The sequence below is a fragment of the Bombina bombina genome, chromosome 3 (assembly GCF_027579735.1).
Source record: "Bombina bombina isolate aBomBom1 chromosome 3, aBomBom1.pri, whole genome shotgun sequence".
In the NCBI taxonomy this organism is placed as follows: Eukaryota; Metazoa; Chordata; class Amphibia; order Anura; family Bombinatoridae; genus Bombina; species Bombina bombina.
In genome coordinates, this window is record NC_069501.1 from 991,896,908 (window position 1) to 991,914,173 (window position 17,266).

Genomic DNA, 17,266 nt, shown 5'->3' on the forward strand with positions numbered 1-17,266 from the left:
TGCCTCTTCCCCTTTGAGATCTGTGAGTAGGTCTGGCGGCCTGGATTGCCTGGAGTGTGTCCTCTGCCTTGGAGGTTGGGCACTCTGCTAGTTTGTCTGACTGCTTTTTCCTTGCGGAGAGTATTTTCTGTCTTCCTACGGATGGCAGCGTGTTACTGGACTCAGATGTTTATCTTCTGAGTTTGCTACTTGTAATTTTTCTGTTTGCTCAGTCTCTGAGTTCTGACGTTTTGAGGACTTTGTCTTCAGCTGTCTTTTCAGTGCTGTTGCACAATATTTGGGAGATGTTTCTTCTCCTTGGGGATGCCCAGTTGCTCCTTGTGGGTTGGGCGTCAGCTCTTGTTCTCGGGATCCATTTGGGTCTCTATGGTCTTGGCCTTCTTTTGAAGGGGGCTTTTCCTTTATTGGATTTTGCAATGCCTTTTGGGTATCCCTTTGGTTCACCCTTGTCCTCCCTTTTGGGAGATTTTGGTACTGTACTAGTAAGGGTTGTGTGGGGACCGACTGCTGGGCGACGGTTCTCCTGGAGGAGTATTGGCTCAGTGAGTCTGCTTTGCTGTCTCTAGTTAGGCCTTCTGACTATCTGCGGGTCAGTGTCCTTGGGGCCTTTTTCCTTCTAGTTTTTTGCCCGGCTCCGACAAAGCGGGGTTTGGTTGGGTTGTGGTTTTATCAGGCCTGGTGCCCTCAGAATGGGCCGCCTATTGTACCCTCCTGTTTTTCCATTTAGTGTCCTCTATAGCTTGGGTATTGTTTTCCCAAAAGTAATGAATGCAGCTGTGGACTCTTTTCATTTATGAAGAAAAACTTAAATTATGCTTACCTGATAATTTTCTTTTCTTCAGGTGGAAAGAGTCAACAACTCCCCACCCGTATTTGTTCTGTCTCTTATTTTTTTATTCTGGCACATTTTCACCCTGGTGTTTCTTTTACTGTTCCTTGTTCCTCGGCAGAATGACTGGGGGATGAGGGAAGTGGGAGGAGTATTTAAGCATTTGGCTGGGGTGTGTCTGCTTCCTCCTGGTGGCCAGGTTCTTATTTCCCAAAATTAATGAATGCAGCTGTGGACTATTTCCATCTGCAGAAAAGAAAATTATTAGGTAAGCATAATTTAAGTTTTCCTAATGTGCTTCACTCTTTTGATATAATTTGTTGAAAAGCATATCTAAAAAGGATCAGTAACTACTGATTGGTGGCTGCACATAGAGGCCTCTTGTGATTGGCTCACCCATGCGCATTGCTATTTCTTCAATAAAGGATATCTGAAGAATGAAGCAAATTAATTACTAGAAGTAAATTGGAATGTTTAAATTGTATTTTCTATCTGAATCGTGTGAGAAATATTTTGGCTTTCTTGTCCCTTTAACATTTGTAAATGTAGATTTGGAGTGAGACTGTAATACACAGCTTGCACTGTTCTATAAATGGACTTATATTTATAATTATGATGTATGTGTACATGGTTACAGTAACAATCAAAAATGACATGTTTGCCTATCTATATTGATTCTCTTATGTTCCTTTACAGTGTGAAGCAGTACAGTATGATATGAATTGGAAAGTTCCATCAATACTGTTCTACACCAAAAGAAATCTAAATGCAAAATACAACCTAGCAAGTAAGTATCATTTGTATGTCATTTAATATAAGATGTTCTATAAAATAGTATCTCAACACCAGTACTTGAGGCCTTATGATCATAAAAACTTGCTTTATGAGATTAGTCTTTGCAATGCACTGTGCTCAAGAGGTAATCTAATTATATATGATCTTGAACAGGGATTTTGTCAAAATGCACCCTGTTTGTGTACCCTGTGAGCTATAGTTGGGAAAAAAAACATGTTACAATATCTAATATCACATAAAGAATTTTACATCTTCAGTAGCTCTGACAATATATTTTCCTACTTCAGTATCCCTTACGTTTAGGAGAGGAAGTATAACTAAAATAAATTGTCAAATTGAGAAAAAGAAGGTAAAAAAACCCAGAATGAATAGTTTTGCAAGAACTATATTTTACTTTATATTCTAATGATGACGTAATTGTGGTTCTGCTATTACCTACACTCCCGTATGTGGCGTGAGTTTTATTGTTATATATGAACTGTGTTAAATCTGTGACTGTTCATTGATGGAATGGATTAGAGCTGCATATGAGGATTTTAAATGTATTTGTCTTGACTGCTATTGAAGCGTTTTGATACATTGGTCCAATATTTTGCTGAGGGACAACAGCAGTTCATTTGTTTTAATATACATGGAGAGTGTTATTTGTTTTTTTTTATATGCTAATGCTCTGTTCTTAGGTAGCTTAGACGGCTTAGGTGGTTCAGTTCATCGCAAGTGCGCAAATGTATGTGCATTAAATCAAGTGGATAATAAACAGTAGTAATGTACCTAACGTACCTTCCCAAGTATGTAATGTCATAGTGCAAATACAACGTCAATATCTGTAGGTTATAGTTTCACTACACCAGCCCTTCTTTAGAGTACAGCATAAGTTTGCACATATTCTAATACTACATTATACCACCTTTTTTGTTTTTTTGCTTTGACTGTTTTCAATATGTATGCCCATTTTCTGTGAATCTATAACACTTAAGTAAGCAGTTGTAAATTACCTTAATCTCTATTGCTGATAATCTAAAGTAGGAAGAATTACAGTTGTTTTGGACTCAACCCGGAGGGTTGAACAAACAGGGGTACACTGCAACTGTGAACCGCACAGATAATGAGCCAGTGTTTCTGTTCCTGTGTTCAAACGTTCCCCTTCAATACAAAATGCGCATGCGCAAAAGCCGGTTACGGGTAGGATAGAAAAAATACACAAATCATAAAAACATGCTGATGTCACTCCTCCCCTCCCTCCCACTCCATTTTCTTTGCCTACGTTAGTGTTAGGAAGAGTTAAAGTGAGGTGTTAGTATAGATTCTTCAATCAAGAGTTTATTTTTTGAAGCAGTGCAAGATGTATTGCTTTATACTAGGGTGTAGCCGTAGTCCATATCAGTCTCTTCAGTAGAGCCTTGGTGGCATTAGAGCAATGGGAACTTGTGGGACATAATTCGCACTGCGCCTCCCATATTTCTTGCTGCCCTATATCCTTCAGTCTGAGGTATTCATTTACTCAGCATTTTATTATCCTCAGGTCGATGTGAGGGAGAGGACCCTCAAGCCTGAGAGTTGCCAGGCAGAAGCTAAGGTAAGTGCTACTTTAAGTTTCTGGGGCACAAGGAGACTCAGAATATCATTTAGCACACCGTGAACATAAGGGGCTCTTTAGGAAAGTTGCTCTTTATGTTGGGACGTTTAATTCTTTCCTGAGGAGAAAGTATTTGGGCAGTGTTATGTAGCAGGCACTGGGGCTGGAGTTAAGCTGCTATACAAACTGGTTACGGAATCGCTCTGGTGGTTTCACTTTCGATTCAATGCATTGCAATAGAACGGCATAGTTTACGCCCACGATGGGCAGTCCTTCCTGTTTTTGCGCACCACTTGCATAGCGCTTCTGTTACTGAGAGGAATCAGTGCGACATCAAGGAAGGGATTTATCGGTCTGTCCTAGAGCCGTATGGTGACAGTATTCATGCGTTGCTAGTACAGAGACTGTATTTCCGTTTTGGCACAGAGTATCGTTGTTGCTTTAGAGTATCAAGGCAATACGGATCATCTGAGGAAATCTAGTTGATCGTCAGTCAGGTAGGAGCACTTCAGCAGAGTGCTGAGGTGCAGAGGTTGATTTGTTTGTATAATAAACGATTTATTGTAAAAAAGGGAAATCGTTTCTTAATCTGACAATCTGCAGTAAAAAAGAAAAACGTTTGTATTTAAAGAGACCTAACGGTTTTTATAATTCTTATTTGCCAATACTTTTGAAGATTTTTCTTTACTATTTGACAAATTGTGAACAAGTATGGACCAAGGGGGCATGCAAAATGTCACCTGCGCTTTGTTTTGACGCCAACGTGGAAGCACCAATCCCTTTCTGTCCATGTACTGAAAGGACTGTGAGTTATAGGGACAAGATTTTTTCAGAGCCAGTCTCCTCTAAGGCAGATGTTGTCCAAGAGTCTTCTGATGAGGGTCAATATATGCCGCAGCTTTCTCCCCAAGCGTCCCAAAATTTACCGCCCCCACAAGCAGTGCCCTGTGCTTAAGCTATAGTCCCTTCTTGGATTTCGTTACAAGACATAGCCTCTCTCATGTCTTCTACTATTTCTGATGCTTTGTCTGCCTTTCCAATGTTGCAGGGCAAACACACGAGGAAAGCCAATCCTTCAGTAAGTGAGGTTTCTGATGCAATTGTGGCAATTTCTGAGGTATCCTCCCAACGACCTGAAGAGGAGGGTACCGCAGTAGCTTCTGAAGGCGAAATCTCAGATTCAGAAGATCTATTACCTTTGACAGACTCGGAGGTGGTATCTTTCAGATTTAAACTTCATGTTTCTTGCCTGTCTCTTCAGTCTGCTATTTGTCCATCTGTGGCTCAATGCATGAAGGTAATTGGACTGATAGTTGACTCCATGGGCATCATTCCTTTTGCTTGGTTCCATCCGAGACCGCTGCAACTCTGCATGCTCAATCAATGGAACGGGGACCATTTAGATCTCTCGCAGAAGATAAGATAAATTTGGATTCCCCAACAAGAGTGTCTGTCTCTCGTGGTGGATTTCATAGGACCATCTGTCTCTGGGCACATGCTTCCTGAGGCCTTCCTAGGTGATTGTAACCACAGACACCAGCCTGTTAGGCTGGGGAGCATTTTGGGGTTTCTTAAAAGCACAGGGTCTGTTGACTCCAGAGGATTCATCTCTTCCAGTAAACATCTTGGAGTTCAAAGCAATTTTCTATGCTTTAATAGCTTGGCCTCAACTAGCTTTGGTCCGATTTATCAGATTTCAGTCGTATAACATCACCTCGGTGGCCTACATCAATTACCAGGGAGGAACTCTGAGTTCCTTGGCAATGGAGGTGACTCGCATTCTCCAGTGGGCGGAGTCTCACGATTGCCATCTCTCTGCCATCCACATACCAGGGGTGGACAACTAGGAGGCGGATTTTCTGAGCAGGCAAACTTTTCACCCCGGAGAGTGGGCTCTCCACCCAGAGGTTTTCACAATGATAACTCTCAGGTTGGGGGTTCCGGAGTTGAATCTGATGGCATCTTGTCAAAACGCCAAGCTTCCAAAGTATGGTTCAAGGTCAAGAGATCCTCAAGCCGTTCTGGTAGATGCTCTAGCGGTTCCTTGGAGCTTCAATCTAGCATACCTGTTTCCAACTAAGGGGAGGAGAGTCCACGGCTTCATTCATTACTTGTGGGAATTAAGAACCTGGCCACCAGGAGGATGCAAAGACACCCCAGCCAAAGGCTTAATTACCTCCCACACTTCCCTCATCCCCAAGTCATTCTTTGCCTTTTGTCACAGGTGGTTGGCAGAGAAGTGTCGGAAGATTCGGAGTAGTCTCTTATGGAGGGTCGGAATGGGACTGGAGTTTTAAGTAGTCCTGTCAGCCTCTCAGTGAGAGTTTATGTGAAATTTAGAGTCCGGAGATGCAGGGAGAGCCTTTCTGTGAAACCATCCCGACTCATTTTAACAGCTCCATAAGAAATCGGCGTTGACGAGTTTCGCTGCCTGCTTTCTACACTTAAGTGCATGTCAGGAGCGATACTACTACACTGTCACACTTGAGAGGCCGTGTTCCTGTTCCACGGCATAGATTCTGGTAAGATAGTTTCATTTTTTTATACACAGAAGACAGGGTTACAGTGTGATACCTTTTTTTATCTTTGTAGAATCAAAGGTTAATATCCCTGGTAGGGGGATTATTGAACGGGGGGGGTTATACATAATATTTTTTTATTGTGTCATTGCTGCAATGTGTGAGATGAGGCTCTGGCAATGGGTGGACTTTAGTTTCATTTCCGGGAGTATTTGCTCGGCAGATTTGGTGTGTTTTCTCCCTAGTGCAGGGGCGGTCCTGCAAGGCATTCCTTCTGATGGGGTGTGGCCTAATCGACTTCCTTGCTTGACCAGCGGTGCAGGAAATGTAACGGTTCTGTGGTCCGGGTCATAGGAGGTGGTGAGTGCCCCGGCCATTGGAGGTTATAAAGGTGCCGTTTCTCCAACATAGGTGTGTCCGGTCCACGGCGTCATCCTTACTTGTGGGATATTCTCTTCCCCAACAGGAAATGGCAAAGAGCCCAGCAAAGCTGGTCACATGATCCCTCCTAGGCTCCGCCTACCCCAGTCATTCTCTTTGCCGTTGTACAGGCAACATCTCCACGGAGATGGCTTAGAGTTTTTTAGTGTTTAACTGTAGTTTTTATTATTCAATCAAGAGTTTGTTATTTTAAAATAGTGCTGGTATGTACTATTTACTCTGAAACAGAAAAGAGATGAAGATTTCTGTTTGTAAGAGGAAAATGATTTTAGCAAACGTTACTAAAATCGATGGCTGTTCCACACAGGACTGTTGAGAGGAATTAACTTCAGTTGGGGGAACAGTGAGCAGAATTTTGCTGCTTGAGGTATGACACATTCTAACAAGACGATGTAATGCTGGAAGCTGTCATTTTCCCTATGGGATCCGGTAAGCCATTTTTATTACAGACAGTAAATAAGGGCTTCACAAGGGCTTTTTAAGACTGTAGACATTTTCTGGGCTAAATCGATTCATATATAAACATATTTTATACTCCATAGCCTTGAGGAATCATTTTAATCTGGGTATTTTGTAAAATAATATCGGCAGGCACTGTTTTGGACACCTTATTCTCTAGGGGCTTTCCCTAATCATAGGCAGAGTCTCATTTTCGCGCCTGTATTGCACACTTGTTTTTGAGAAGCATGACATGCAGTCGCATGTGTGAGGAGCTCTGATACATAGAAAAGACTTTCTGAAGGCGTCATTTGGTATCGTATTCCCCTTTGGGCTTGGTTGGGTCTCAGCAAAGCAGATACCAGGGACTGTAAAGGGGTTAAAGATAAAAACGGCTCCGGTTCCGTTATTTTAAGGGTTAAAGCTTCCAAATTTGGTGTGCAATACTTTTAAGGCTTTAAGACACTGTGGTGAAATTTTGGTGAATTTTGAACAATTCCTTCATACTTTTTCGCAATTGCAGTAATAAAGTGTGTTCAGTTTAAAATTTAAAGTGACAGTAACGGTTTTATTTTAAAACGTTTTTTGTACTTTGTTATCAAGTTTATGCCTGTTTAACATGTCTGAACTGCCAGATAGACTGTGTTCTGAATGTGGGGAAGCCAAGGTTCCTTCTCATTTAAATAGATGTGATTTATGTGACACAAAATTTAGAGAAAATGATGCCCAAGATGATTCCTCAAGTGAGGGGAGTAAGCATGGTACTGCATCATCCCCTCCTTCGTCTACACCAGTCTTGCCCACTCAGGAGGCCCCTAGTACATCTAGCGCGCCAATACTCCTTACTATGCAACAATTAACGGCTGTAATGGATAATTCTATCAAAAACATTTTAGCCAAAATGCCCACTTATCAGCGAAAGCGCGACTGCTCTGTTTTAGATAATACTGAAGAGCATGAGGACGCTGATGATATTGTTTCTGAAGGGCCCCTACACCAGTCTGAGGGGGCCAGGGAGGTTTTGTCTGAGGGAGAAATTTCAGATTCAGGGAAAATTTCTCAACAAGCTGAACCTGATGTGATTACATTTAAATTTAAGTTGGAACATCTCCGCGCTCTGCTTAAGGAGGTGTTATCCACTCTGGATGATTGTGAGAATTTGATCATCCCAGAGAAACTATGTAAAATGGACAAGTTCCTAGAGGTCCTGGGGCCCCCAGAAGCTTTTCCTATACCCAAGCGGGTGGCGGACATTGTAAATAAAGAATGGGAAAGGCCCGGTATACCTTTCGTCCCTCCCCCCATATTTAAAAAATTGTTTCCTATGGTCGACCCCAGAAAGGACTTATGGCAGACAGTCCCCAAGGTCGAGGGGGCGGTTTCTACTTTAAACAAACGCACCACTATACCCATAGAAGATAGTTGTGCTTTCAAAGATCCTATGGATAAAAAATTAGAAGGTTTGCTTAAAAAGATGCTTGTTCAGCAAGGTTACCTTCTACAACCAATTTCATGCATTGTCCCTGTCACTACAGCCGCGTGTTTCTGGTTCGATGAGCTAGAAAAGGCGATCACTAGTGATTCTCCTCCTTATGAGGAGATTATGGACAGAATCCGTGCTCTCAAATTGGCTAATTCTTTCACCCTAGACGCCACTTTGCAATTGGCTAGGTTAGCGGCGAAAAATTCTGGGTTTGCTATTGTGGCGCGCAGAGCGCTTTGGTTGAAATCTTGGTCAGCGGATGCGTCTTCCAAGAACAAATTGCTTAACATTCCTTTCAAGGGGAAAACGCTGTTTGGCCCTGACTTGAAAGAGATTATCTCTGATATCACTGGGGGTAAGGGCCACGCCCTTCCTCAGGATAGGTCTTTCAAGGCCAAAAATAAACCTAATTTTCGTCCCTTTCGTAGAAACGGACCAGCCCCAAGTGCTACGTCCTCTAAGCAAGAGGGTAATACTTCTCAAGCCAAGCCAGCCTGGAGACCAATGCAAGGCTGGAACAAGGGAAAGCAGGCCAAGAAACCTGCCACTGCTACCAAGACAGCATGAAATGTTGGCCCCCGATCCGGGACCGGATCTGGTGGGGGGCAGACTCTCTCTCTTCGCTCAGGCTTGGGCAAGAGATGTTCTGGATCCTTGGGCACTAGAAATAGTCTCCCAAGGTTATCTTCTGGAATTCAAGGGGCTTCCCCCAAGGGGGAGGTTCCACAGGTCTCAATTGTCTTCAGACCACATAAAAAAACAGGCATTCTTACATTGTGTAGAAGACCTGTTAAAAATGGGAGTGATTCATCCTGTTCCATTAGGAGAACAAGGGATGGGGTTCTACTCCAATCTGTTCGTAGTTCCCAAAAAAGAGGGAACGTTCAGACCAATCTTAGATCTCAAGATCCTAAACAAGTTTCTCAAGGTTCCATCGTTCAAAATGGAAACCATTCGAACAATTCTTCCTTCCATCCAGGAAGGTCAATTCATGACCACGGTGGATTTAAAGGATGCGTATCTACATATTCCTATCCACAAGGAACATCATCGGTTCCTAAGGTTCGCATTCCTGGACAAGCATTACCAGTTCGTGGCACTTCCTTTCGGATTAGCCACTGCTCCAAGGATTTTCACAAAGGTACTAGGGTCCCTTCTAGCGGTGCTAAGACCAAGGGGCATTGCAGTAGTACCTTACTTGGACGACATTCTGATTCAAGCGTCGTCCCTTCCTCAAGCAAAGGCTCACACGGACATAGTCCTGGCCTTTCTCAGATCTCACGGATGGAAAGTGAACGTAGAAAAGAGTTCTCTATCTCCGTCAACAAGGGTTCCCTTCTTGGGAACAATAATAGACTCCTTAGAAATGAGGATTTTTCTGACAGAGGCCAGAAAAACAAAACTTCTAAACTCTTGTCAAATACTTCATTCCGTTCCTCTTCCTTCCATAGCGCAGTGCATGGAAGTAATAGGTTTGATGGTAGTGGCAATGGACATAGTTCCTTTTGCGCGCATTCATCTAAGACCATTACAACTGTGCATGCTCAGTCAGTGGAATGGGGACTATACAGACTTGTCTCCGACGATACAAGTAAATCAGAGGACCAGAGATTCACTCCGTTGGTGGCTGTCCCTGGACAACCTGTCACAAGGGATGAACTTCCGCAGACCAGAGTGGGTCATTGTCACGACCGACGCCAGTCTGATGGGCTGGGGCGCGGTCTGTGGACCCCTGAAAGCTCAGGGTCTTTGGTCTCGGGAAGAATCTCTTCTACCGATAAATATTCTGGAACTGAGAGCGATACTCAATGCTCTCAAGGCTTGGCCTCAGCTAGCAAAGGCCAAGTTCATACGGTTTCAATCAGACAACATGACGACTGTTGCGTACATCAACCATCAGGGGGGAACAAGGAGTTCCCTGGCGATGGAAGAAGTGACCAAAATCATTCAATGGGCGGAGACTCACTCCTGCCACTTGTCTGCAATCCACATCCCAGGAGTGGAAAATTGGGAAGCGGATTTTCTGAGTCGTCAGACATTACATCCGGGGGAGTGGGAACTCCATCCGGAAATCTTTGCCCAAATTACTCAACTGTGGGGCATTCCAGACATGGATCTGATGGCCTCTCGTCAGAACTTCAAGGTTCCTTGCTACGGGTCCAGATCCAGGGATCCCAAGGCGACTCTAGTAGATGCACTAGTAGCACCTTGGACCTTCAAACTAGCTTATGTATTCCCGCCGTTTCCTCTCATCCCCAGGCTGGTAGCCAGGATCAATCAGGAGAGGGCATCGGTGATCTTGATAGCTCCTGCGTGGCCACGCAGGACTTGGTATGCAGATCTGGTGAATATGTTATCGGCTCCACCATGGAAGCTACCTTTGAGACGAGACCTTCTTGTTCAAGGTCCGTTCGAACATCCGAATCTGGTCTCACTCCAACTGACTGCTTGGAGATTGAACGCTTGATCTTATCAAAACGAGGGTTCTCAGATTCTGTTATTGATACTCTTGTTCAGGCCAGAAAGCCTGTAACTAGAAAAATTTACCACAAAATATGGAAAAAATATATCTGTTGGTGTGAATCTAAAGGATTCCCTTGGGACAAGGTAAAAATTCCTAAGATTCTATCCTTTCTTCAAGAAGGATTGGAGAAAGGATTATCTGCAAGTTCCTTGAAGGGACAGATTTCTGCCTTGTCTGTGTTACTTCACAAAAAGCTGGCAGCTGTGCCAGATGTTCAAGCCTTTGTTCAGGCTCTGGTTAGAATCAAGCCTGTTTACAAACCTTTGACTCCTCCTTGGAGTCTCAACTTAGTTCTTTCAGTTCTTCAGGGGGTTCCGTTTGAACCCTTACATTCCGTTGATATTAAGTTATTATCTTGGAAAGTTTTGTTTTTGGTTGCAATTTCTTCTGCTAGAAGAGTTTCAGAATTATCTGCTCTGCAGTGTTCTCCTTCTTATCTGGTGTTCCATGCAGATAAGGTGGTTTTACGTACTAAACCTGGTTTTCTTCCGAAAGTTGTTTCTAACAAAAACATTAACCAGGAGATAGTCGTGCCTTCTTTGTGTCCGAATCCAGTTTCAAAGAAGGAACGTTTGTTGCACAATTTGGATGTTGTTCGCGCTCTAAAATTCTATTTAGATGCTACAAAGGATTTTAGACAAACATCTTCCTTGTTTGTTGTTTATTCTGGTAAAAGGAGAGATCAAAAAGCAACTTCTACCTCTCTCTCTTTTTGGATTAAAAGCATCATCAGATTGGCTTATGAGACTGCCGGACGGCAGCCTCCTGAAAGAATCACAGCTCATTCCACTAGGGCTGTGGCTTCCACATGGGCCTTCAAGAACGAGGCTTCTGTTGATCAGATATGTAAGGCAGCGACTTGGTCTTCACTGCACACTTTTTCTAAATTTTACAAATTTGATACTTTTGCTTCTTCTGAGGCTATTTTTGGGAGAAAGGTTTTGCAAGCCGTGGTGCCTTCCATTTAGGTGACCTGATTTGCTCCCTCCCTTCATCCGTGTCCTAAAGCTTTGGTATTGGTTCCCACAAGTAAGGATGACGCCGTGGACCGGACACACCTATGTTGGAGAAAACAGAATTTATGTTTACCTGATAAATTACTTTCTCCAACGGTGTGTCCGGTCCACGGCCCGCCCTGGTTTTTTAATCAGGTCTGATAATTTATTTTCTTTAACTACAGTCACCACGGTATCATATGGTTTCTCCTATGCAAATATTCCTCCTTTACGTCGGTCGAATGACTGGGGTAGGCGGAGCCTAGGAGGGATCATGTGACCAGCTTTGCTGGGCTCTTTGCCATTTCCTGTTGGGGAAGAGAATATCCCACAAGTAAGGATGACGCCGTGAACCGGACACACCGTTGGAGAAAGTAATTTATCAGGTAAACATAAATTCTGTTTTTTTTTATATTTTATAACTAGTCTGTAATAAAGCCACAAGCTATGGAGGACTCTGACACGTTGGAGGGTACTCCCTCTTTAACTAAGTCTAGTAATTGTGTTTATTGTGAGGAGGTTCTGGTAGATCTGCCTGCTCAACTGTTCCACATGACTTGATAAATTCACGACATCTAGAAAGAAAAGGATGTCTAGTACTACTGAGCCGTCCACTTCTGAGGGTTCCCTGTCCCGTGAGGTGTGTTCCCTACATTCATCTTCGAGTACACATGCAGCGCCCCAGGGTATGACTATTTCTCCTACGGGAGAGATCCGTTGGTTGTCAGATTTTGCGGATCAACTGCAAACTGTAGTCTCTAAGGTGATTAGTGCCTTACCACATTCTGCCAAGCGTAAGGTAAAATATGGCGATTCGGCCCAGGGGTCATATACTCCAATGGATATTTCAGAAAGATTATCCGCTGAGGAGGACAACTCCGACTCTTCAGAGGACTTTCCTTCTGGGTCAGAGTCTGTCATCTAAAGCTCTGACTTTAGGTTTAGGATGGAAAATTTGCTCTTTTTGCTGAAGCAGGTGCTTGCTACCCTCGGGGTTCCGGAACTGAAACTACCGAAGGAACCTTCGATTTCTAAGCTTGATAAAGTATGAGGACAGGGTGGTACCTCAGACCTTCCCGGTTCCTGTTATGATGGTTAACATTAAGAATGAATAAGAGAGATTAGGTTCTTCCTTTTCCCCTTCTTCCTTTAAGAAACTGTTCCCCCGTCCCGGACTCTCAGCTCGAGCTATGGGGGGTCTGTCCCTAAGGTGGATGGTGCTATCTCTACGCTCGCGAAGCGGACAATGATTCCTCTTGAGGATAGTTTGTCTTTAAAAAAAATCATGGATAAAAAGTTCGAAAACATATTAAGGAAGATGTTTCAACAAACAGGGTTTGTTTTATAGCCGGCAGCGGCGGTAGCCGCGTTGTCCGGAGCTGCGACATATTGGTGCGAATCTGTTTGACATGGTCGAGAGGGAGACTCCCCTTGACGAGATACAGAATAGGATTAAGGCCTTAAGGGTTGCTAATTCTTTTATTTGTGATGCCAATATGCAAATTATTTGCCTGAATACTAAGGTATCAGGTTTTTCCGTACTAGCCCTTAGGGCTCTGTGGCTAAAATCGTGGTCTATGGACATGACCTCTAAATCCAGACTGCTATCCCTTCCCTTTCAGGGAAAGATCCTGTTTGGTCCAGGATTGGACTCAATCATATCCACGGTTACAGGAGGCAAGGGTGCTTTCCTACCGCAGGACAAGAAGGTTAAGCCCAAGGGATCTACTTTTTGTCCCTTTCGTGCGGACAAGGCCCAACACCTGCATGAAGGGGCGGCCCCCGACTGGTCTCCGGACCAAGTAGGGGGCAGATTATCTCTCTTCTCAGAGGCCTGGTTGCAGGATGTTCAGGACCCTTGGGTTCTGGAGGTTGTTGCCCCAGGGGCAGATTCCTCCTTTCAAATCTGTCTTCCAGACTGGAAAAGAGAAGCCTTTCTAGAATGTGTGAGGGATCTCTCTTCTCTTGGAGTTATTGTACCAGTACCCCCAGCAGAAAGGGGTCTAGGGTACTATTCAAACCTTTTTGTGGTCCCAAAGAAGGAGGGCACGTTCCGCCTGATTCTAGACCTAAAATGTTTAAACAAATTTCTGGCTGTTCCATCATTCAAAATGGAAATTATCAGATCTATTCTGCCCCTAGTTCAAGAGGGTCAGTTCATGACGACAATAGACTTGAAGGATGCCTACCTTCATGTGCCATTTCACATGGATCACTTCAGGTTCCTGAGATTTGTGTTTCTGGACCAACATTTCCAGTTTGTGGCCCTTCCCTTTGGTCTGGTGACGGCCCCGAGATTCTTCACAAAGGTTCTGGGGGGCGCTACTTGCATTAGCCAGATCCAGAGGCATTGCTGTGGCACCCTATCTGGACAACATCCTAGTCCAGTTGCTGTCTTTCAGTCTCGCAGAGGATCACTCGAGGGCCCTTTTTCTTTTGCTCCAATCTTACGGTTAGAAGATAAACTCAGGAAAGAGCTTCCCAGCAACAGGGTGGAGTTCCTAGGAACGATAATAGATTCTATATCCATGAGGATATTTCTCACGGATCAGCGACGCAGGAAGATTGCGTCCACCTGTCTTGCCCTTCAGTCCTTCTCCAGTCCGTCTGTGGCTCAGAGTATGGAGGTGATCAGGCTCATGGTGTCCAGCATCGATGTCATTCCATTCGCCAGGTTCCATCTCAGACCTCTTCAGTTGTGCATGTTGAGACAGTGGAACGGCGATCCATACGGACCTATCCCAACAGATTTCTCTGGACGATCGGACGAGGGACTCCCTCTTTTGGTGGATCTGTCCGGAACAACTGTCCCAAGGGACATCTTTTCTGAGACCATCCTGGGAGATTGTGACTACGGACACGAGTCTGGCAGGATGGGGAGTGGTTTGGGGTGCCAGGATGGCACAAGGAAAGTGGTCTCGAGAGGAGTCTCTCCTCCCGATCAATATTCTGGAACTTCAAGCAATCTACAATGCTCTGAACGCGTGGCCTCCTCGGGTTGTTCAGCTTGATCAGGTTTCAGACAGACATTATCTCGGTGGTTTACATCAACTATCGGGGGGGGGGGGGGGTGGACGAGAATCTCCCTAGCAATGACGGTGGTTTCTATGATATTAGAATGGGCAGAGTCCCACAGCTGCTCGCTTTCAGTAATCCACATTCCAGGTATGGACAACTGGGTAGCGGATTTTCTCAGCAAGCAATCCTTCCATCCGGGGGAATGGTCTAGTTGTTTGCTGAGATTTGTCACAGATGGGGACGCCGGAGATGGATCTCATGGCGTCCTGACTCAATTACAAGCTACCCAGATACGGGTTGCGGTCCAGGGATCCCCAGGCATTGCTGATAGACGCCTTAGCAGTGCCTTGGGGGTTCAACTCAGTTTACATTTTTCCACCGTTGCAACTTCTACCTTGTGTAGTGGCCTGCATCAAGCAGGAGCAAGCTTCGGCTATTCTGATTGCTCCGTCGTGGCCGCGGAGGACGTGGTTTGCGGATCTGGTGGGGATGTCATCTTCTCCTCCATGGAGTTTACCCTGTCGCAAGGACCTGTTGGTACAGGGTCCCTTTCAACATCAAAATCTAGATTCTCTGAGGCTGACTGCGTGGAGATTGAATGCTTAGTCTTGGCCAGGAGAGGGTTTTCTGAGAGAGTGATTCTCTTGTTCCAGCTAGAAAGCCGGTCACTCGTTGCATCTATCATAAGGTGTGGAGAACTTACTTCTCCTGGTGTGAGAAGCATGGATATCCTTGGCACAAGGTTAAGGTATCCAAGATTCTGTCCTTTCTCCAGGATGGACTGGAGAAGGGGTTAGTCGCAAGTTCCTTGAAGGGACAGATTTCAGCTTTATCGGTTTTGTTGCACAAGAGGCTCGCTGAGCTTCCTGATATTCAGTCTTTTGTTCAGGCTCTGTCTAGAATCAGGCCTGTTTTTAGACAGTCCGCTCCTCCTTGGAGCTTGAAATTAGTTCTGAAGGTGTTGCAGAGGGTTCCGTTTCAACCTATGCACTTTATTGACATTAAGATTCTTTCCTGTAAGATTCTTTTTCTGTTGGCTATTGCATCGGCTCGCAGAGTCTCTGAGTTGGCAGCCTTGCAATTTGAGCCTCCTTATTTGGTCTTTCACGCCGATAAGGCTGTTCTTTGCACTGGTTTGGGATTCCTTGTGTCTAACTGTAACATAAATCGGTAAATAGTAGTTCCTTATTTGTGTCCTAACCCCTCTTCTCCCAAGTAGAGGTTACTTCATAATTTGGACATGGTTTGAGCCTTGAAGTTTTATCTTCAGGCTTCGAAGGATTTCAGACAATCTTCATCTTTTTGTGGTGTATGCAGGGAAGCGCAAGAGGCAGAAGGCCTCATCAACTTATTTGTCCTTTTGGTTGAGGAGCATGATTTGCTTAGCCTATGAGACAGCGGGACATAAGCCTCCTCAGAGGATCACGGCTCATTCGACTAGAGCTGTGGCTTCTTCTTGGGCCTTCAAGAATGAGGCCTCTATGAAGCAGATTTGTAAGGCGGCTTCCTGGTCCTCTTTACAAGATTTTACAAATTTTACGTTTTTGCTTCGGCGGAAGCAGTTTTTGGGAGAAAGGTGTTACAGGCTGTGGTGCCCTCAGATTAGGGTCCGCCTTCTTTTGCCCTGTTTTTGTTGTGTCCTCTAGAGCTTGGGTACTCCCAAAAGTAATAAATGAAGCTGTGGACTCTCCTCCCCTTAGATGGAAAACATTAATTAGGCTTACCTGATAATTTAATTTCTATCGTGGGGAGGAGAGTCCACGGCTCCCGCCCGTTGCTCCGGCAGACGGACCTAAATTTAGTTTTGTTCTTCTGGCACTTTTTATACCCTGATATTTCTCCTACTGTTCCTTGTTTCCTCAGCAGAATGATTGGGGGATGAGGTAAGTGGGGGAGGTATTTAAGCCTTTGGCTGGGGTGTCTTTGCCTCCTCCTGGTGGCCAGGTTCTTATTTCCCAAAAATAATTAATGAAGCCGTGGACTCTCCTCCCCACAATGAAAATGAAATTATCAGGTAAGCATAATTTGTTTTCTTCCGTTTGCGTTGTTTCCACGAGTAATTGCTTGCATCAAACAGGAGAGAGCTTCTGTGATTCTAATAGCTCCTGCGTGGCCTCGCAGGATCTGGTTTGCGGGTCTGGTGACTGTCATCTTTCAAGAAGGACCTTTTACTTCAGGGTCCCTTTCTTCATCCAAATCTGGTTTTTCTGAAGCTGATTGCTTGGAGATTGAACGTCTTAAGTTTGGCTAGACGTGGCTTCTCTGAGAAAGTCATAGATACTATGCTTCAGGCTCGTAAACTGGTTACTCGCAGAATATAGGGTATGTTGTAAATACCTTCTTGGTGTGATTCAAAGGGTTTTTCTTGGAACAAACTAAGGGTGGGTTCCTTGAATTTTGGCTTTACTTCAGGAGGGCCTAGAGAATGGTTTGTCAGTCAGTACTTTGAATGGTCAGATTTCTGCACTGTCCTTCTGTATAAATGTCTGGCAGTTTTGCCAGATATTCAGTCTTTTGTTCAGGCCTTGGTCAGAATCAAGCCTGTATTTAAAGGGACTGTAAACACCAGAATTTTTGTTGCTTAAAAAGGTAGATAATCCCTTTATTACCCATTCCCCAATTTGGCATTACCATCAGTTATAATGATA

The 17,266-nt window shown here is 44.4% G+C and overlaps 1 protein-coding gene across 1 annotated transcript in view; it reads left to right on the top strand.

The window, feature by feature from the left end:
• The window catches only part of PAN2 (poly(A) specific ribonuclease subunit PAN2), a 616,232-nt gene that overhangs the window by 545,468 nt on the left and 53,498 nt on the right, over window positions 1–17,266 (top strand). Inside the window, 4 exon segments of the mRNA XM_053705507.1 lie at window positions 1,526–1,616; window positions 2,305–2,351; window positions 3,147–3,200; window positions 4,249–4,416. Of these exon segments, the coding sequence (XP_053561482.1) occupies window positions 1,526–1,616; window positions 2,305–2,351; window positions 3,147–3,200; window positions 4,249–4,416 (360 nt within the window).